The sequence below is a fragment of the Populus trichocarpa genome, chromosome 3 (assembly GCF_000002775.5).
Source record: "Populus trichocarpa isolate Nisqually-1 chromosome 3, P.trichocarpa_v4.1, whole genome shotgun sequence".
Taxonomy (NCBI): Eukaryota; Viridiplantae; Streptophyta; class Magnoliopsida; order Malpighiales; family Salicaceae; genus Populus; species Populus trichocarpa.
The window spans coordinates 14163633-14185822 of record NC_037287.2 but is presented as its reverse complement, the minus strand read 5'-3'; the positions used below and the strand labels follow the sequence as shown (position 1 = coordinate 14185822).

Here is a 22190-nt window from a genome sequence, read left to right as displayed (position 1 = left end):
GATTCAGATGAATCGTTGGTTCCATGCGTTAACTTACTCCTCCTAGTGGAGAATTTCTTCGTTTCTTCAGATCGATCTGACTCCCGCACTTTTTTTTTTTTAATTCTTATAATTTCGATTGGAAAAGTGAGATTTTTGTGGATGTCGATATTTTTTTTCTCTTGGTTATTTGGGTTTTTTTGAAGAATGTGGTAATTATCTATTGGTTTTTTTTTTAATTTAAAATTTTTTTATATAAAAATGTATTAAAATTTAATTTTTAAATTAGTATATTAAAAAAGTATTTTTATAATAAAAAAACTTTAAAAAATAGATTGACCACGTAATCAGCAGCCACATGCGTGGCAGTATACAGTGCCTGTTTTTAATAATTATTATCTTTCATAAAGGTATCGCTGTTCCTTGAGGGGGGAAGGTTTAGACCAGTCATATAAACCATGCAAAGAAAGGTAGCGATGGCTAGATTTTACCCGAATGAATGATTGGGCCTTACTTTTGCCCTCCCTCCAATTCAAGCCCTCCCTCCAATTCAAGGCGAGGAAAGCTGCCACGACAGCACCACGAGACCTCTTCTGATTTTCTACCTTTTATATATCTATTTTATTTGGTGAAGCAGGCACGGCACATCTGGTTATAGCATGCCATGTGATAGACTGTGGGGACTCTACCTAAATCAAGAGGCCCACGGTACACCAGCCTGTCCTTGAATTATCACGAGATGTTGATAGCTATTGTTTTTTAAAATATTTTTTAATTATAAATATATTAATATAATATATATCTTTATCTTTTAAAATTTATTTTTGTTGTTAAAAAAATAAAATAATATAAAAAATAAAATTTTACCAACCTTCATCTGGAAAGCACTCCTAAACGTGTTGTAAATTTTGATTATTTTAGAAATATCATTATGATAATTCTATTTCACCACCTCATTGACCATATCTTTTTATCATTATCATCCTCTTGGTATTACCATTATCATCTCAAAATAATTATTATTGAAAAATACTTTACATTTAAAATATTTTCTATAACAGGCACTAAAACCAATTGAGAAATATGTTTATCTCATTGCCTAAATATGAGCAGCAAATATATCTTGAATGTTAAGATAAAAATAAAAAACTCCTAGTACATATCCATAAAAGAGTTCATTAAATTATGATTATGGTGACAACAGCCCTTGAGGTCCGAAAGAATTAGTTGAGATTGAAGGGTAAACAGTAAATGTAGGAAGGTGGCAGTGGCAGTGGCATACCATTCTCAGCCACAGAAGCAGAGTGTCTTTTATGAACTGTGAAAAGAGCCACCGAACTTTCCTACACTTTGCATAGAGGTCCCCAAACAATATTTTAATATTCGTAAGAACTGAAGCTGACGAAGAAAAGCTAAAAAGGACGCCGCCATACAGACAGACAGACAGACAAACAGCAATCAAATCCTCATAAAAGCTCCTCTCCCTCCCTCCCTCCCTCCCTCCCTCTCCCACTTTCTCATGAATGAATGATTGAAACAGAATAGAAATCCCCCGACACTCTCTGCTCTTCACTTCGATTTCATCTCTCGCAATCCCTCCTTGAAATCCTTCAACAGAATTGTATTTACTCTTCTTGTACAACAACAACAACAATAATAGAACAAAATAAAAATAAATAAAGATCCGATTTATGAGAGAATTCATTTTTCAGGTAAATAAATCTCTCTTATTTTCGTATTGCTGCCAAAACCGAATTCACCGCTTGATAATAGCAATTAACGTTGTGTTCGTGTTCGTTTCTTTGTTATTTTAGGTGTTGGTTCGCTGATGGTCATCTAAGCTCCTTTTCAACAAAACACATTATCTCTTTGGAAACTCAATCCGGTATTACGTTTTTTTTCTCTTCTAATTCTATAACCTCTGTTTGGTTACACAGAAAATGCATTTTCTTGTTCTAATTTACTGGATTTAAGTCATGTTTGTTTCCTGTCTTTCCTCACCTTTGTTCAGGAGAGTGGAAGGAAGCTGGATTTTATTCTTCTTATTCTCGGTAACCGAACAGCGTAGTACAGCTCGCTCCTTTCTGTGAAGTTGATTGCCAGGAACTAAAAGTTAATCACTGAACTTGTTGATAATGATTTTAGTTTTTATTCGATATCTTAGTTTATAAAAGAAGGATTATTTTTAAGTTAATAAACGTCATGGGGGTGTTATATAAATTTGTTTAAGTCCGTACGTTTTAAAAATAAAATAATTTATAGTTTAAATGGTGATAAATGAAACTGACTGCTGGACTAGTTGTGTGAAATTGGTCAAATTAAGTTGCTTATAATAATAATAATAATAAGAAACTGATAAGCAGACAGCGATGAGCAAGTCAAAGATAAAGCTGACTTGAGTAATCTCATACTTTTATTCCTGTGGGCCAATGGTTGGGGTCAAATGTTGCTTTGAAATGATCCACAACTTTTACTTTTTTTTGTTTTGTTTTTCAAGATGAATATTCCCAACTGGAGAAATTTGTGTTCTTGTTTTTTTAATGATGGATCAATTGAAAGACATTTGGAATCGAGGGCTTGCTTGGCTGTCAAATGACCGTGTTTCCTTATGGGATGGTTTAACTTTACACTGTTGTTTGTGTTCGTGTACTTTGCGTAATTGTGACAGTGTTCAACTCATTTAACAGAAGGAACTAATTGATTCATAAAACAGATTAGGCATCCTCTTATTATTAATTTTTTTTTTCGGGAGTTCAATTTTGAGGTTTCTGCGGCTTATGTGAGATGAAGTTTTGATTGGTTTGAATAGCAACACAATGTTTAAGTTAGAGATTCTGGTGATCCAAGAAGGCATTCGTTTATGCATTTTGCATACAGGCTTTTTAAGATTACATGTCAAGTTGCTTATGTCTGACACACATCCACTTTGCATTTTCCACTTCATTCGTGTCTTATATGCTGGTCTGATCATTTTCGACTTCCTGCATTTTTCTTGATATTTGGCTATGCAACGAGGGCTGTCAGCTCTGCTTCAAACAAGATTTGGGCCTGACTATTGTTGTTCCCATTCATGTTTGGCTAGTACACTTCTATATCCTTTGACATGATAGGAAGTTGGCAACAGTTTGAAATGTCTAATGGTTTTCTTTGACAGCTGCACTTCAAGGTTTGCAGAGAGCTTCTATATCCATCAACTGCCATTTTCTTTTCTTGGCATCAAAAGTAGGATTGTCATTGTTTAGTTGAATGGGAGTTCTTGCAACTATATTGTGCTGCCTTTCCCTTCTCACCCTCAAATTGTGTACCTCTTTTTTTTTCCAGCAAGAAATGGTTGCCTTCGGGAAAAAGTTGAAGGAAAGACAAATTCAAGAATGGCAAGGGTATGTATGATATATCAGAACATTCTAATAAGCACTGTATATTGTCAGTCCATTTATTTGGAAAAGAAACAACCGCCCCCCCCCCCCCCCCCCCCGCTCCCCCCCCCCCCTCCCCAACCATTTTTTTTCTTTGGCGGATCAAAAATCTATTTGGAGATGTCAAATGGTATCTGTGCTTAATGTGTTTGATTTGGAGCCATTAGTCCATCTCTGCGGGAGTGTAACACTTGTAGCTTTTGTTCAACTGGGTTATGATTATATTCCTTAATTAAATTCGGAAACCAAATCAAATTTTGGGTTTATTTCCAGTAATCTGAATTAAATCACACATTTTCATTTCACATGTAGGTCTTTAGGTTGATAGAAAAAGAGAACTTTAGAGGGTTGTACATATGGTGTGAGAATTGTTTCACTTGATTATGCATGTTGTTGCAGCATTCTGATGGTGACAGTAAGAAGTCCCTTGTTTCTGTGCACTGTAATGCATGATTGTAAAGCATTCTCCTCAAGCTTCCTCAAGTTTTCTGTTTTATTTTGTTCATGGATCTGCTTTCTTGTAGATACTATATCAACTACAAATTAATGAAGAAGAAAGTTAGACAGTATGCTCAACAAATTGAAGTTGGAACCCAAGATCGCCGGCATGTGCTCAAGGATTTCTCAAGAATGTTGGATAATCAGGTATAGAGAAGTACTTGGGTAATGCAATGTAGATATATCAAACCCCACATATTTATGTACAATGCATGTGTTCTTGTTTTGCACGTGTGAGTGTGTTGCAACTGTCACTTCTCAACTGTAAGTTATATCAGAAGTCAGAAGCCTCCTGTCAATATGATGCTTTCTGCTGTCTTTGTGACATTTCCAAACTGAGTCCCTCACTTGAGGTTGAAACAAAATGTGGTGTAATAGTTTTTTTTGTAATTCCAATTCCAGATTGAGAAGATTGTCCTTTTTCTTTTGGAACAACAAGGGCTGCTTGCAAGCAGAATAGCCAAGCTTAATGAACAGCAGGAGGCTCTTCAGCAGCAGCCAGATATATCTGAAATATCTCAGTTACGAGAAGCTTATAGAGAAGTGGGACGAGATCTCTTAAAGCTTCTCTTTTTTATTGAGATAAATGCCATTGGTCTGCGTAAGATACTGAAGAAGTTTGATAAACGTTTTGGATATAGATTCACTGATTACTATGTCAAAACTCGTGCTAATCATCCTTACTCCCAGCTGCAGCAAGTGTTCAAGCATGTGGTAATATGCCTAAGAAATTCACTATTTTTCTTTTTATTCTAATGCTTGAAATTCTTTCTAGATCTTTCATTTCAAGAAAGAGAACTATATATGTTGAGTTAATGAGTTGCTACTGACTATTTGTGCAGGGTCTAGGGGCAGTTGTTGGAGCCATATCACGGAATCTTCATGAACTTCAGGAGGAACATCAGGGAAGCTACCTATCAATTTATGATCAGCCTGCTCTTCCCTTCCAGGTTTCTTTTGGTTTTCCATACTCAATCCATTTCCTTTTTGAGATTTCCAACAAACCATGTTGAAGCTTTATATTTTGGCAGTCTAGTGGCCGTAAGGTTTGGAACTGACCAAGTTGCTATGGTGTTTGCTGGTGTTAATCTGCAGGAACCTGTTGTTGATTCAATGAAAGCAGCTGTTGACAGGCTAACCCACTCAACAAACTTCCTCAACTTCTTGGCACAACATGCACTCATCATGCAAGAAGAGCTACCGACTTCTGAGGGACCTGTTGATGATCAGAGATACCATTTTATGTCGCTTCTCTTGAACTTAGTCAACACATTTCTTTATATGGTCAATACATATATTATTGTACCTACAGCAGATGATTACTCTATGAGCCTTGGAGCTGCAGCAACAGTTTGTGGTATTGTGATTGGGTCAATGGCTGTTGCACAGGTGTTCTCCTCTGTGTATTTTAGTGCTTGGTCAAATAAGTCATACTTCAAACCTCTTGTATTTAGCAGCATTGTTCTGTTCATCGGAAATGTTATGTATGCATTGGCATATGACTTTAATTCTATAGCTATTCTTCTAATTGGCCGTCTTTTCTGTGGGTAAGCAATCTTCATCCTCTTACTTGTCATTTTTTATGTCTGTTTACATGATGGGAATAATTTCTACTAGGTGGTTTGTAGAGTAGTCATCTTTTGTAGGTACTATATGTTACAAATTGAGTGATTTGGCATCATCACGAATTTCAGACAGACTTGAATGATTATCACAAGGGTGGTCTTGACTTCTAAACTATGATAGACTTGAGCAACCAATCTTTTGTTGTATGACATGGAGCTCTTTAAACACCCATACTCACACCCACACACCCACCCACATGCAGGGGAACATCCTAAAGTTCAGTATAAGAGAATAACCATATAACTTGAGGTCCTTCATAGAATTTCAAGCTACATGGTGGAAATTTCATAAAATTTACAGTATTTTCTTACGTCTACCTTATCCAAGTTGACTTAATCATACTCTTTATGGTGTAGATTGGGCTCTGCTAGAGCTGTTAATCGGCGCTACATCAGTGATTGCGTACCACTTAAAATGCGCATGCAGGCATCAGCAGGTTTTGTTAGTGCCAGTGCTCTTGGAATGGCGTGTGGTCCTGCTCTTGCTGGCTTACTTCAAACTAACTTTAAAATTTACAAGCTTACATTCAATCAAGAAACTTTGCCAGGCTGGGTTATGTCTCTGGCTTGGCTTTTATATCTAGTATGGCTGTGGATCTCATTTAGAGAACCTTGTCTTGAGACTGAAGAGAGCAGCGCAGCGCAGGAATCTACTACTGGTATATTGACTCTTCTCACACTGCACCTCAAGTTTGATCTTGCACATATACTCTCATGACCTTTTCAATCTGTAATCATACTGCATATGTTTGTATATTTATAAGAGGGGATCAGAACTCCTTGTTTCACTTTGTTATTGACCCTACTGTTGTTTTCCTTTTCTTTATTTCAAATAGTAAGAAAATTTTGATATGAAGCATATCTTGTTTTTTGGTTGGATGAAAGCATACTAAACTTCAACCAAAGGTTCAACTTATTCAAACAGTTTAGACATAGTTTATCATCTCAACAAGTTTATCGGGCATTTAGAGTTGATAGGTTTACTTATTTCACTATACTACATAATCATGTGCTGGTCAATACCTACAACACTTCTTATCCACCAAGTAGGGCCTAATAGGATCATGCTTGGAAATGTCATTTAAGGCTGAATAACTGTTACCACATGCTTGTTTTGTAATCCAGCAATTGAAATGCTGGGTCCCAAAACTTGCTAGATTTTGGGCTAAAGGTAGACTTGTAGCTAGGAGAGACCTGTTTGTGCTTGAGGCATGAGTTGGGGTTAGCTAGGTTTAGGAGGCATGACTAATATTTTTCCCTGCATTAATTATTTACTTTGAAAAATATCAAAATATTGACACCATTGTGTTAAAATGTATGATCCAGATTTTGATTCTTTTGATTGACAGAACCGGTAGAAAATGATGCCCTCGAGAAGGGTCTTAAAAAACCATTATTATTGAATTCAGAAGACAAGCAAGAGACTGAAGACGGTGATGGAGAATTTGATGGAAGTGATGGAGCTCCAGAGGAATCCCGGGGACCAGCCACGTCAATTGGATCGGCATATAAGCTACTTACACCCTCTGTAAAGGTATGAGACTATATCATGTTAAATCTAAAATTCACTAGTTTCATCAGATTACATGGAGGAATTTAAGTTCATTAGTTCTTGCATTAGATGTGAGTGTGGATGTTAGTTTGTAAAACTATTTGGCAAAGGAACCGATTATAATTTGTTGGAACTATGCTTGAAGTGATGGTGCAGAAGTTTCATCTCTGTCATCAGTGATATCTCCCCAATGGTATGATTAGGCATTATGGAGGAATTGATATGATCATTACATTGTAAAGGCCATTTTCTCTGAAGACCACCGGTCAGGACTGGCAGAAAGCTCTCAGGAGATTCTAGTATGGCTTCATGATAATTTTTGTGTCTTAGGTGGCTGCTTGGCCCAATAGGTGACCTAGGAATTCAATCCAAAGGTTGTGGTCATTCTCTTTGTTGGCTTTACCAGCCTCCTATACCTACTGCATCAAGACTATCCCTTAAGCAGATAGTGTAGCATTTTATACTGAGATTTATACACTTCTTACTGAGTTTGTAGTCGGTTTGTGGAATGGAACCTCACTTTCAATATACTGGTCATTGTCAGCCAGGATTGGCTGACTGGGACTTGTGCCTGCTTCTTAGCGTCACATAGCTGCTACTGCCCGCTTAAGTTTCTTTAATGTCTTCAGGTTCAGCTGTTGATATATTTCATGCTCAAATATGCAATGGAGGTTTTACTCTCAGAATCTAGTGTTGTTACCACATACTACTTCGGTTGGTCTACAAGCTCGGTGGCAATTTTTCTTGCATGCCTAGGGCTAACAGTCCTTCCAGTAAACATTGTTGTTGGAAGCTACATTAGTAACATGTTTGAAGATAGGTAAGTCTTCGTACATGAAGCATGCTTTTGAATTGTATAGAATTCCGATGTTTTATCTTTGCTTATCTAAACCTCTGGAATTGTTTGTCATATCCTACTGATACAGTTTTTCCTCGTTGATCCAATTGCAGGCAAATTTTATTGACATCAGAAATTATGGTTTGCATAGGAATACTACTGAGCTTCCATATAATAAGCCCGTATACTGTCCCACAGTATGTCTGCTCTGGACTCATCATGTTTGTTTCTGCAGAAGTACTCGAAGGTGAGGAACTGTTCAATTCTACTGTTTTACTCGTAATGATGAACATAAAGAAATGAGGGAGTTGAGGGCAATGTTCTCCTCAAGAAGGGGAAAAACACAAGCAATGGGTCAGGTTGCAGCTCTCCATAAGCTTTTCTGGGACATTCCACACATGTTTTGAAAAGATATACCTTGCTATTCTTATATCTTAGTTTTTTAATCCATATTACAACAATCAAATAATTGTGAACTCAAATCAGAAGAAAAAACAAGCTAAAAATTTAACTTGTGGAATTGCAATGAACCAACAGGGAGTGACTTCCACTATTCCCTCACCGAAGTGGTTGATACATTATATTGGGGTATCCATTTTTGTTCAAGACAGTACGGTCCAACTATTATAACTTTTGTGGATGACAATAAAATATGATGAGACGTGAAGGATAACTTGATGTTTTCCTTCGAGGAAAGACCTATTTGCATTTGCATTGAACTACCTTGTTACAACAAAGCAGGTTAATTGCTAACCTAGTTTTGTGGATTTTGCTTTTCATCTAGGGGTCAATTTGTCGCTGCTCTCTCGAGTCATGTCATCCAGGCTTTCCCGCGGAACCTATAATGGTGGGTTGCTCTCAACAGAAGCCGGGACATTAGCCCGTGTAGTTGCAGATGGCACAATTACACTTGCTGGGTACTTGGGCGAGAGTAAGCTCTTGAATGTCACCCTTCTTCCTTCACTGGTGATTTGTGTAGCCTCCATTGTGGCCACCTGCTTTACCTACAACTCTCTCTATTGAGTATTGATCCATATTTTGCAGTAAATCAGCGTTTTTCTCAGGACCTTAGCCCTTCAATTTCACTCTTTATTTTACCTGGTTTTCTATTTTTGTTAATACTTGTATAAAATATATCAGTTTTGTAAATTGTAAGAAGGTATCTCATTCATTCACATTATCGGAGTCTAATGAAGTTTATGTTCCTGCAAAATATTAAAAGATAAAATTAACAAACAAAAAATAAATTAATAAAATTACCTAAGTAAATTCCCGTGAACTAGCTAAATTTATTATATAATTCATGGAACTAGTAGCAAATAATAGTTTTATAGAAAACAAATAAAACATATTAAAAAGTTTAATTTGTTTAAAAATAACAATTAAAATAATTAAAATTAACATGATAAGATTGACAGCAAAGTAAAAAATTAATTGTCCTCTTTGCTAATTTGGAAAGAGCTAGGTATGGAAATTGAGGATAGAAAAAAAATAAAAAGGAAAAGAAAATAAAAATGATGGAGCCAAACCAAAGCTCTTTCATCAACAAGCGTCGCAAGGTAAGGTGGAACCCCCAAAAATGATTCCAATGGTTCCAATGAAGGTTGCCTTCTGAGCTCTCAATCTGCAGCACACGCCACCACATCGTGGTGAACTTTCTCACTCAGCGCTTATGTTACAGGAGCCAGATAGTTTTTTATTTATTTTATTTCTTCACTTAGTCTTTAATTTGGTAGGAAAAAAAAAAATTAAATTAAATGATAAAATTAAAAAATAATAGTGAATAACATGTAGAACTCAGATTCGAGTTGTATAATCCACTTAGATATAATAACTTATTTTTCTAAAATAATTTATTATTTAATTATTTAATAATAAAAATAAAAACTCATAAAATATTTACTTGTGGGTAATTAATATATTCATACACATTGATTTGACTTATCTATAGAAGAACACAATCACAGTAGCACCAAGGAATCTGCACCACCCAAGACTCGTTCTTTGAATGAACAAGCACTCAAATTTTGGTTTGGTGTACAAAAACAAGCCAGCAAACGTGGTGCTTATATAAGCAGAAAATCAACAATCTCGACGGCTATAACTTCTGCGGGTGCAAAGATTTCTTGCTTCGGCGAAAAAACACGCACGAAGTTTGACAATGATCAGCAAACTGCATCCCAGGATTCAAGAAATGAAGAAAATGTGATGCCCTACTGCAGAAGGACGACTTTGCAATAAATTAATTTTAGATACTGTTGAATATATACAATACTGTCATATAGTTGACCTCCACAACTAATTAACGCATCTAACAAAGCATAAATATTAGCCTTTATTAATTTCATGCACACACTAATTACTCGAAAAACCACCACTAATTAATTAAATTCTCTTTCCCCAGCTCCAAATTACTCTTTCATGCACAATGCAACTTCAGCTCTGACGATATCATATACATAATTGTGGGTGGTGGAACTAGTGCTTGTCCATTAGCTGCCACTCTCTCCCAAAACGCTAGCGTTTTGGTTCTCGAACATGGCGGCTCACCCAATGGCAACCCTAACATTACCAGCCTAGCCAATTTCGGTGTTGCCCTGTCTAATCTCTCCTACTTCCCCCTCTCAACGTTTCATTTATGAAGATGGAGTGATCAATGTCCATGCTCGTGTTCCACGTAGCAGTGAAAGCTGTCTGAACGTTGTGTTTTATTCTTGTATTGCTCCAGAATATGTAAGGTATTTATAATATATCACTTTAAAACCAGGCATGTGAATTATTGTAATTAGTGATGCAATTTTTAAAAATATTTTTCAATTAAAAATATATTAAAAAATGATATCTTTTTAAAATATTTTATTTTGATATATTAACACATTAAATTAACAAAAAAATACTTAAAATACATCAATTTAATATATTTTCAAGTGAAATACTATTTAAAAAACAGAAGCTACCATACCGGTAAATGGGAGCAATGTAAAGTAAGTTACAAATTAATAATCTCAGTCAATTTAAGATCAAGAAATTGATATGAGTGACATCAACTTTATATATGATCAGACGGTCTGCTGGTGAATGAGTCATACCAATGGGTGGAGGCACAGTGGCGTTCGAGCGGCAAATGGGGCAATGGCAATCGGCTGAGGGAAGGGCTGGAGGGTTGAACAGTAAGACCGAAGCCAGTGGCCCATGGAGTGGTGGCATATAGAGAGCCTCTCCAAAAATGAACTTATCATATCATCTGAGTGCACTAGAAAGCCCACAACTCTCGATGTTGAGTGGAGTGGGCCCTTCTGACCAGGTTAGGGTCCATATTATTGCAGTCGTGTTGTGTCAGCCCATGATTGGCCAACTCATGTCAAGTTGCTGGCGTCACTGAATTTGGTTTGGTAACTACATCGAAGCTGCAAGCGGTGAAGATTTCGCTGGTTCTCCTCGAAGAGACCATGGGATGTTATCTCCAAAGACAAACCTACCTATTTATACATTTTACAAAAAGAATAAAATTGTTATTAACATATACCAAAAGAATTTGGTTTTTGACTGAACTGTAAAATATTAAGGTTCTTTTTTTTATTATGGTCCTTCAAATTTTTTAGGATATTTTTCTTTAAAAAAATCAAACTTAATTTTTCTCAATCATTCTCTAACATTGGATTTACTATGTATTAAACTTTATAATTTTTTTAAATTTTTTTAATATAAGTTTTCTCATTCTTTGAATGGCGTGTAAAGCATCTCTTGATGGCCAAATATCACCTTTAACGATGACGTTGGAAGCATCCCGACATCCTTTTCTCGGTGGCCAGGTATGTGTACAAGACGGCATAACAGTTCAGCCATGTTAGAATTTTTCTTCTGCTCACCTTAAGTTTTGCGCATGCCATTTCAAAAATTAAATTTATCATCTTAATTTATATTTATATCAATTTTAATTTTAATTTTTATGATTATATTTTTTTATACTTATTTTATTTAATTAATCAAGTTTATTGAATTTATTCAAATCAACGAACTAGGTTCCAGAGTCTTCTTATTCATTTAAAAAAGCTATCATCTTCTAAGCATTTTTGTTTTCAATGCTAGAAAAAAATTGACCTTGGACACCTTCCTTTCTAGTATTATCTAAAGTTTTTCATTGGGCTGCTACATCTGGCCCATGTTATCACTCCAACTCCTGAGGCAAGACATGAATATGATTAGAATTCTAAGACTGCCGGGCTTTTTATACCTCTGGGGCTAAATTAGTCCTGCTCTTAGCCCTTAAACCTACCTGGGTTGGTGGGCCTATCAATAATTTCTGAAAACCTTTAAACAAGAAGTTTCTAATTATACCTTCTGGCATTTGCTCAAGAAATAATTTGGTGCTACAAGTTTTTCTTGGCAGGTGCAGTTCGGTCAACTCTCAGCAGTACCGCCAATAACTTTGTTCAATACATCAATGCTATCTTCATTTTATGAAGTTCTTCCTCTCTTTTTCTTGCATTTACATATGTAAAAAAGCGTTCACATATATCAAGTTCTTCCTCTCTTTTTTCTTGCATTTACACATGTAAAATTCACAAAATTGTGAATGGAATCTACTAAACGACTTTTCAACTGTGGAAATAAATTATGGGACAAGTAAAAACTAAAAATGGACCATGCATGGATATGATCTGATGAGCCAATGTGATGGGATTTTGGTTTCCTACAGGTACATACATGGGAGAGTCAGTACTTTGAGGGAGAGATCTGCAAGCGAAGGCCAGATGGCAAATTAAATAGAAGACCATCTAGAACAAAGAGAGAGAAAAGACGATCAAAATATGATTATCAGAAGTTTTTATTGGCAGGGAAACTCAGATATTAAAGTTGAAACATTATTTCTGTCAAGGGTTTTGCATGTTAAACGTAGAAATCTATCCTTAATTTGAATTTTTTGTAATTTTTGTTATCACTTCTTTGCATTTTGTATCTGAAAATGCTTACTTGGGCCAGAAAGAATAACTATCACTTAAGCAACCAAGGCAAGCCGAAGCAAGCATTAATCAAACAAAAAGAGAACAGATCATAGAATACAAAACTTTTCTACCATCGCAAACCAAAGCAATCAGTATGACGCATCTAGTTCTTTTCCAATTAGTTGGATACAGAAAGATATGTTGCCTTATAAAAATGAGAGAGAGGAGTTCTCGTAAGGCCAGACACATGGAAGACAGGCAATATTGAAGATAGTTTAACCTCCCTTTTGGATTCTGATTGGACGAAGATGGAAATCTAATCCAAGATATTTCAATGTTTAGATGTGAAAAGAAAAAGAAAAACCACAGAAACAAAAATCATAAAAGGTGAATGAAAATGAGAAAGAATATGACACAGGATATACCTCTCAGGCCCAGGTTTTGCTGCCACCTTCCAAGGCGAAGGAAGGCATCTCTCTCGTCTTCATTGCCTTTTCAACTCTTCCCTTCACCTTCAAAACAATATAGGGCAAGATAGATAGATAGATAGAGAGAGAGAGAGAGAGAGAGAGATGGGCATAATACAGAAGGGTCTAAATCATGCAAGTAGAATCACTCGAGCACTACTTTGTGTAATAGACTTTTCAGATAAAAGGATCATTGTATGGAACGCGTAGAAAGCAGGCACCGCAATATGGATATCCACGTAGCATATGCTATTTATTCAACAGTTTATTCCTTAGTTAACACCACGATCAAGCACTTATAAAGCCCTCGTGGCGCATTGCCTGCATAACCAGAGCCCAAAGGTGATGGTCATGCGCTCCAAAAAGTGCAAAAATCCTTAAGTGAACTAGTTAAATGGCTTCTCTTCTTTGGCAGGTGATGGTATAGATTACAACTTATAGCTTTAATCTAGTATTCAGTTACCCGCCAAAGGAGAGTTGCCCTCTAACTTCCTCAGCTTATTAATTATAATATGAAGAGCTAGCTAGGGGCCACTGCTTGTTAACTCATGCCAGAGGTAAGTCTAGCTAGTTCTACTTGTTTTCTGTGTTGAATCACGTTTGTTAATTTATTGGGAATGCATAGGTTTGCATTAATTAGAATTCCCTTGAGTTTATATATCACCAGTTAATCCCATATATTATATATCTAGTAAATAATGCGTGCCTGCCAAATGATCCTAATTTTTATAAAATGTTATACTGAAAACTGCATGCATGTTGCTTAATGCAGCAGAGAAGGTTTTTTTTTTTTTTCTTTTAAAGCACCAGAGAAGTTTATAATTAATGACAACATAACCCAAAAGGAAGCTCAGACAAACTAAACTATAGTGGTTGTCTACACTTCAGTATCTTTTTATGCCTCCATTACAGAATTTGCATATTCCATGTTTTCCCGTCTCGCAGTTCCTCCTGCGGAGAGGGAAAAGAACCAAAAAAAAAAAAAGTTACGATATTTCCAATCCCGAGTATTAATTATTCACAACCATGCAAAAAGAACGTTTGCAAATTGCAATATATATATGCCCGCTTCATATATAATTGTTAAACAAAAGGTCTTGAAACCCTTAGTCGTTTGTTTCAAGTTAATTTCCAAGCTTTTGTAGAAGCTGGAGAGATAAATTTGCTCGAAAATAATTCTTGAAGAAATATATTGTAGCTAGCTAGATTATATTCTGCTATGTGATTTTAAAATTCCTTCCTTCATCCCTTCTCTGTTTTTCTCAGGATGACAAATATTTGCTAGTTACCACCATACAATACTCCTTAATTTGATAGAATTTTTAACTTTTTTTGGATTTTTTTTACACGTACAACGGTGATAATTGTGCAACAGTTTAGATTTTTCGCCAAGGAATTTCTAAGAACATTAGTCTTAATTAGAACAATATTGAACATCTCTTTTTGCGTCAAGTTAAAGAAAAATCAAATACTTGACAAACAATTAATTTCGTGGGCAACTTCATAGTAATTCCTCGTCCCATTATATCGACACTTTTATATTTTTTTAGTTTTTCATTTTCTTGTTCAAGTATTTATTTTTATTTTGATAAAAATATCTTTTTATCAGGATAATTATTTTTTAAATAAAAACATACAATGATTTAAAAAGCAAGTTTCAATTAAGAAAATAATCTTCAAGCAAATGTACGAAAAATAAGAGAATAATTTATTTAATAAAGTTTAGTAAAAAATAAAAAATAGATATTTTATTTTTATTGAATATTTATGAGTAAATTTTAAAATAATTCAACATATTAAGTTCATATATAATTATTCGTAAAGTAATTGTTAATATTATCATCAAAAGTTTCAATCTTATTCTTACAAAAATAGCAGATTTTTAAAATATTATTTTTAATGAGAAAATATTCAGGCTTTCAGGCTACTAGTTTTAGAACCTTTAAAACTCAAATTTTAATATATGTTTACATAAAAAATATCGTTGAAACTTTAATAATCTTATTTTTAACTTAAAAAAACTCTATAATCGGTTGAAAAATCTAAAATCAAATCAAATTTTTTTTATATAATTTATGGGCCTAATAAACTGAATGACAAACTACAAGCCCAAATATAAGTCCAAGCCCGTATGAAATCAACCTTGCCAAATCAGCCCACTTATATGTATTTATATATAAACAACATCTACTTTTTTTTGTAGGATTATGGATTTATTTAACAACAGCTTCTTCTTCTCCTTGGCTTTCAAAACTCTTTTCGCCATCAAAGAACTTATCTCAGTAACCATGGTACACTTCCTCTCTTCAATTCTCACTCTTCTTCCATAATACTTGGATACTTTGTTGTTCTTGAATTTGTGACGTTTAGGGTTCTTTTCTATTTGTTTTGAATCTTTTTTTAGCATCTTAATGTTTTCTTATAACAATGGCAATTTTTTTGGTAGCTAAGAAAGTTGTGGACGAGAAAATTTGAAAAAATTTTCGAAGTCTTAAACATTAAGCCCTGTTATATTGTTTATGAAACTTTGGCTTATTCCATAAATATTAAAAAAAAAACACATGGTGATTCAGCTCAGTTACCAGATTATAACCTGGTTTGACTGGGTTATAAGTTTCTATCCGGGTTAGGCTGGGTCAATACCTTCCCTTATTTTCCTTCCAACCCGAACTGATTCAAGTTCTGGATTGGCCAGGTTCTAGGTGACACCTTTGAGCTTTTGAGCCAGTTTGAGTTCTAAAGGGTGAGGAGATTGAAATGTAAATTTTCAAAACTATGTGAACAAAATATGAAAGAAACAGAAAAAAAAAAAAGATAGACTGAAATGGACTCTAATGAAAACTATAGGAATCACATATAAAAAAAATTGGGATCAAAATAGAAATAATGAAATATTAACAGACCAAAATATTAAAAAATATATGAAAAAAACAAGGGATCAAAATTGACTAAATTTAATACCGGATTGGCCAAATATGAAAAGGATTGAAAAATTTGGGGAAAATGGCATTTTTCAATTCACTGGACAATAAAAGGCATTTGTGTACCAAAATGAAAAATATTAAAAAGCTGAGAGACTAAAATGTATTAAATAGGATACTAAAGGGAATTTGGAAACAAAAATGGCCTTTTATTTTTTCGAAAGTTAAGATTGGGAGATGATTTATAAATTATGTTTTCAATTTACGTGGAAAGAAAAGCTAGGATTTTATTCCATTAAAAAATTAAGTTTGAAATATAATTTTTATGCAATAGTTTTTACATGATTTTTTAATTGAATTTCATAAAAATTCTTTAAACCCTGTTTGTTTTTGTGTTTCAAAAACGTTTTACAAAAAAAATTAAATTTTTTTATTTTTTACTTTGCTTTAAATTAATATCTTTTTTGGTGTTTTCAGATTATTTTGATGCGCTGATATTAAAAATAATTTTAAAAAATAAAAAAAATATTATTTTGATGTATTTTCAAGTAAAAAACACTTTGAAATATAACTGCAACCAGACTTTCAAACACAATTATCAAATATTTTATACATGTTTTTTGCTATACATAAACTTCAATCATAATTTTTATCAATTATATATCTAAATCCAACTAACCATAACTAATTATATTTTTTTAAAATTTAATTTTACAAAAACTATCTAAAAACAATTATGTCATTTTTGTGAAGCTCCCGTCAGAGGCAGAGATATAGCTTTTTTAGCAGGTCTCCAGCTCATGGGGAAAAAAATCGACAAAGTATTCACAAATGGACACGATGACTCTTACGGTAAATTTGTTCGTATTTTCGGTTATTTATTTAACATTCTGTTTGAAGTATTTTCGTTGGATAAAATCAGTGCCGTACATCCAAGTTATAATTAAAAGAGAATGCGATTAAGAAAGGAAAAAAAAAACAATAATTATAGAAAATGTGAAAAGGATTCGCACGTGTGCTCGTGCTTCGTCTACCTTATTTCAGTGCCACTACATCAAAAGCATATACACAATGAGGGTTCGAATCCAACGCTCAACGATCTTTAACTTTATCGTTTGATCTGTTTCAGAAATCGTTAATTATTAATATACTATATAATTAATTCACAACATTGTAATATCAAATATGTCAGGATGGCCGAGTGGTCTAAGGCGCCAGACTCAAGTTCTGGTCCTCGTGAGAGGGCGTGGGTTCAAATCCCACTTCTGACACTCTGATATTAAGCTTTTTAGGAGAGTTATATTGGATATATGTAATATTTAATTTTTATATTAATTTTGATTGAAAAAGGTATTGATATATATTTTGATTGAAATTTTTTAATTTTTTTTTCTAATATTTAATTTTTATATTAATTTTGATTCTTATTTGTTTTTATCTTAGTCTTTTCTTAATTAGTTTTTATTTATTTATCATATTTGTCCCTATTTTTTATTGCTATTTAATTGATTTAAAATAATTTATAAAAATTTGTTTTTTTTTCTAATTCCATCACCCTTCAACCTTTTTATTTGTCAAATTTGATCATCATTATTTTAATAAACTTCAAAAATATAAAAATTAATAAATTATTTTTCAGGTTATTTTACATAATATAGTTAAATACTATAAAGTGTTTTCCAATTTATTTTTTATGATATTGTTAAATATTAAAAAATAATTTGCTTTTCATGAAAACTACTTTCTAGCAAATGGGGCTAACTTTAGTTCTTTTCATATAATTACTATATTATACAACAAACATTTGGGTTTTTCACTCCGTTTCATAACAAGTTTTTTTTTCTAGGCTTGGGAGTTATACTTTGATGACCAAACTTTATTTCTTTTTAATTTTATTATTGTAAGTTATGTTGAAATAATTTTATATGTTGATTTTTGTTTTCATTAGCATGCTTTCACTTACCCTATATAGCATTGAATATTTCCTTTTTAAATTAAAGAACAATTTTAGGAATTTGGATTTTGAGTTATTTTTAAAATAAAAATTAAAAAAACAAGAATCAAAGTTAACATTAAAAAAGCGCATAGCATTTTCCCATTTATACTTTTTAAAAGGCACGGAAAAACTTTTATTTGGTCTTTCAAATCTCATATTATGCATATTTGCTCTTTTTGTTTACCTTTTACATTTTACTCGTGAAACTTCATTTGTTTTGTATTTTAATCACTAATGGTTGTTAAAGACCCCACTTAGGGGGTAATCCTTTTTATTTCAAACTTTTTCATCTTAGTAGTGAAACTCCATTTGTTTTGTATTTCAATCTGCTATTGTTGTTAAATGAATAGTCATAAGACTCGAACCATCTAGTTCAAAGCTCAAGTTATGGGTTTGGGGTTGACTGAAGTCAACCCAATCTTTGACTTAATATTATTATTTAAAAAAAACCTAAAACGAGGTTATTTTAAAGAAAAAAAAGGGTTTTTCCATTAGCCTAGTACAAGTTTTATAACTAGAGTTAAATGAGAGAGAAAGTCATCAAAAAAAAAAAAAACTTCTTGAGTGATCAAATTCTAACCATCAACAACTATGATTTTTGTATCTATGGATTTATTTTTAAAAGAAGAACTCAACGAAAGTGGTTTGTGCCTCCAATAATATCCAAAGAGATAGATTGGGGCTTGATTTTTTTTTTAATTTGATTTTGAGTGTTTAGTCTCATTAAAATGTATTTTTATAGTTAGAAATGGAGTTTTAAAGATTTATGTTGTGTTTTTTTAAAATATTTTTTATTGAAAAGATTGATCCAAAAACTTGTACACTAATTTTCTAACAATTGGATTCATCTCCAATGACCAGAAAATATTGTATGCGAATCATACATCAGTCACCCATTCTATTTTTTTTAAATAGGGATGAATGATGAGTCATTTGCATTTAAAAAAGAGTAGTGAGAGTGTGCCCTTTTTTAATTTTGGGCCAAACGTGCTTGCCTCTTTTTTAAAGTTACCTATAATTTTTTTTTATATTAAGATTATCTTTAAATAAATTTATTAAAATAATATTTGAATAATTATCGGATTATGCCAAGATTTTCAAATATTTTTTGAGCTTTTTATGGCAATATAATAATTATTTTATGAATAATTATATACAAGCCTAATATGCAATATTTTTAAAAACAATTTGCTCATGAATATATAGTGCAAATAAAATATTTATTTTGTAATTTTTTATTAGGAATTCTTTATATATATATATATATTAATTTTAATTTTAATTTTTTAATAAAATCACATTAAGATCTATTCATGTTTTTTTTTGTAATTTTTTAATTAAAACTTGTCTTTAAAATTATGATAAGTTTTTTTATTTAAAAACAATATGGTGGACTCTTATAGGTCTTTTACATATTATCTCTTATATAATATTAATGTCAATAAAAATAAGGTAAATTTTTAAATGACTTTCATATACTTAAATATGTAGGAAAAATATGATCCAAAATGTAGCTAAATACCTTTTCTAAATTAAATAGGGATGAACTTTTCTCTAAAGCTGAGCTCATGACGTTAGGTTCTTCCACGAGGTTAAGCTTATAAAGATTGAGTTTTTTTTAAAAAATGAGCTCATGACATTGAGCTCTTCTCTAAAGTTGAACCCATTATTAGTGGGCTCTTTCCCTGAACTGAGCCTATAATATTAAGCTCTTCTCCATTCCATGGAATTGGATTTTATTTTTTTAGGCTGAGCTTCAAAGCTGGACTTTATTCCTAACCTGAGCTTATGAAAACTGAAAACTGGGCTTGGATATGTTGTCTTAGATCATAGGATTTTGGGCTTTTAAGAAGACTTTTTATGCACATTTAAAATATTTGAAGATGGAATTTAATTTGTTGATGCACCACATGCAGATATTCCCTCACCTTAAAAAAAAAAAAAAAGATGTTAATTCGTGAAGCATAGGAAAATCAAGAGAAAACGTCAATGCTTAGTTGATTCTAAGCCCTTTTGGTACTTCAAAACTCCTAACAAAATTTTGCCACAGTTGATTGTTTGAAATATTACAAAAGAACCTAAAAGAGCTGGAGAATTCATTATTCACCATTTTAACAAACGTTGTAAATTACCATAATGTTTTGTGATTTTTTTTTTGGTCTTTTAGTGTTTTTTTTTTTATCGTTGATTTTTTTTCTCATTGCATTACCTAGAAATTAAGCTTGGTAAGTTATTTTAATTTTCTTTTTATGGAATTTTTGTGATTTAAAAAAAATATTCCAATATTGGGTTGGTACTCCATTCTATAGAAAACAATTTGGTTTATTGCTTGAAAAAAATTGAAAATGATAGGACCTAATTTGATAATGAGGCCAAAATCTAGGACTTCTTTTGTTATTATTCATCACGTGCCTTTTTGCGATTTTTTGCCTTCAATATTTTTAGTCTCTTCAATGAAATATAAATTATTACTTTTTTTATAAAAAAATTATTGTCATAATATTAAATAAATAGCACAAGGTGACACAAAGTTGAGTATCTTAATTTATATTTATTTCTTAAATTAATGACTTAATCTTGAGTTAACATTAACAATTATTTTTAATATTTATTAGTTTATATAGTTTGTAATATATATGTACCAAATTTTAATTTTATACTAAAAAAAATTATATAATTTTTTTTTAATTAATTTTTTTTTTGTCCGAGACCCACGACAGCACAAACCAATTGTCTTATTGAATGCCCAATTATAAGGATTACTTTAATGGCACCCTGAAGACCACGCAACTGGAAGATTTATTATGGTGGTTCGAAAATTGATGTGTGTTTTTCTGGGTTTCTCGTAAATGATGGCTTTGACGTTTCAGGTGTTCTAGAAGTGATTATAGAACGAAAAACTAGAATCAATAAATCAGACGGCTAATCACTCATCTTTGATGATGAGGGTTTACACAGAAATAATTTCTGTGAGCGTGAAGAAATCAACCGTGAAGATCTAAAAAACAGAGAGAAAGAAGGGAATCAAAATAAAATAAAATAAAATAAAATATCTGTGAATGTGAAGAAATCGACAGCTTTGGCTAGTTATCATTAACTTTTTGATATGCTATTTGCAACGTGGCCATACAAAAGCAGAGACTGTTGCTAGCGAGTGTCCAAGTGGTGGCTCGCAAGCATTCCCCTTCTCCGTTTTCCCTCTTGGTGCGTCTAGCTCATTGCTTGGAAAATGCAGCCCTCTGAGGCTTGACCAAGATCATAATCTACATGAACTCGCATAAACAAATGAATCTAACATGATTGTATTTGTGAGCTCATGGTGAGTCATGTTTGTGTAATTAATTTCTTTTCTTCGTTTGGAACCTTGTTGATCTTAGGAGTGGCAGATGCGTTTCTACCGGTGAGATGAACCTTTCCCTTTCCTCCCTAGAGGACAATAATGACTTGGATGAAACAAGAAGGACCGCAGATCCACTATAGATTACTAGTCGGACCATGAAAGTCTTTCCGAGCTCATTTCTATTTCATGAATTCTTCCCCGAAAAAAGAGTTAGCAGCCAAAATGGCTTGTCCCTCCATGCATCAGCTTGAGACAAGAACTTGGGTTGATTTTATGACAGTCCTCAATGATGAACTGTCCTAGTTCCTCAGCTCGGATTTCCCGAGATAGTGGTCTAGTATTATCTAAGCATGTGACACAGCCAACTTAATAGCAAATATTGCTAAATCACGGGTGAAAATGACCACTTCATAACAAAAGTTAAGAAAAGAAGCTTACAGACACTGTAGGTGCATTAATCACTTGGTAACCCGGACTGGACTGTTCACAGTTGAAAACTCTGTAATGTAAGCTGATAATATTTCAAGAAACCAAAGGGAGGTTTCTCATTTACTTCCAAAACTTTCAGACTCGGAAGAATTGACTAATATAGTAAGATGGTCCTCCATAATA

General features: G+C 33.1%; 1 protein-coding gene, 1 long non-coding RNA gene and 1 other non-coding gene across 10 annotated transcripts; 2 read left to right on the top strand and 1 right to left on the bottom strand.

Moving 5' to 3' along the window:
* The first annotated feature begins 1429 nt into the window (after positions 1-1429).
* LOC7479251 (SPX domain-containing membrane protein At4g22990) lies at positions 1430-9083 on the top strand. 8 transcript variants are annotated; one of them, XM_024597377.2, is made up of 14 exons: positions 1430-1691; positions 1794-1864; positions 1991-2030; positions 3134-3201; positions 3301-3359; positions 3920-4040; positions 4296-4607; positions 4736-4843; positions 4989-5440; positions 5876-6177; positions 6868-7052; positions 7700-7890; positions 8022-8155; positions 8693-9083. In XM_024597377.2, the coding sequence occupies exons 5-14, from the start codon at positions 3307-3309 to the stop codon at positions 8929-8931; spliced, it is 2097 nt and encodes a 698-aa protein (XP_024453145.1). In that variant the 5' UTR covers positions 1430-1691; positions 1794-1864; positions 1991-2030; positions 3134-3201; positions 3301-3306; the 3' UTR covers positions 8932-9083. The 8 variants fall into 8 exon arrangements, with proteins under 8 accessions (XP_024453145.1, XP_024453143.1, XP_024453146.1 ...); XM_024597375.2 differs by having other exon boundaries at positions 1991-2091; XM_024597378.2 differs by lacking the exon at positions 1991-2030.
* Positions 9084-12910: 3827 nt separating this feature from the next.
* On the bottom strand, positions 12911-13446 carry LOC127905126 (uncharacterized). The gene is made up of 2 exons (XR_008058844.1): positions 13280-13446; positions 12911-13170 (listed from the first exon to the last, which is right to left on the bottom strand). It is a non-coding gene; the product is annotated as an uncharacterized LOC127905126 (long non-coding RNA).
* A 3983-nt stretch (positions 13447-17429) lies between these two features.
* On the top strand, positions 17430-17513 carry TRNAL-CAA (transfer RNA leucine (anticodon CAA)). Its single transcript has one exon. It is a non-coding gene; the product is annotated as a tRNA-Leu (tRNA).
* The last annotated feature ends 4677 nt before the right edge of the window (positions 17514-22190 follow it).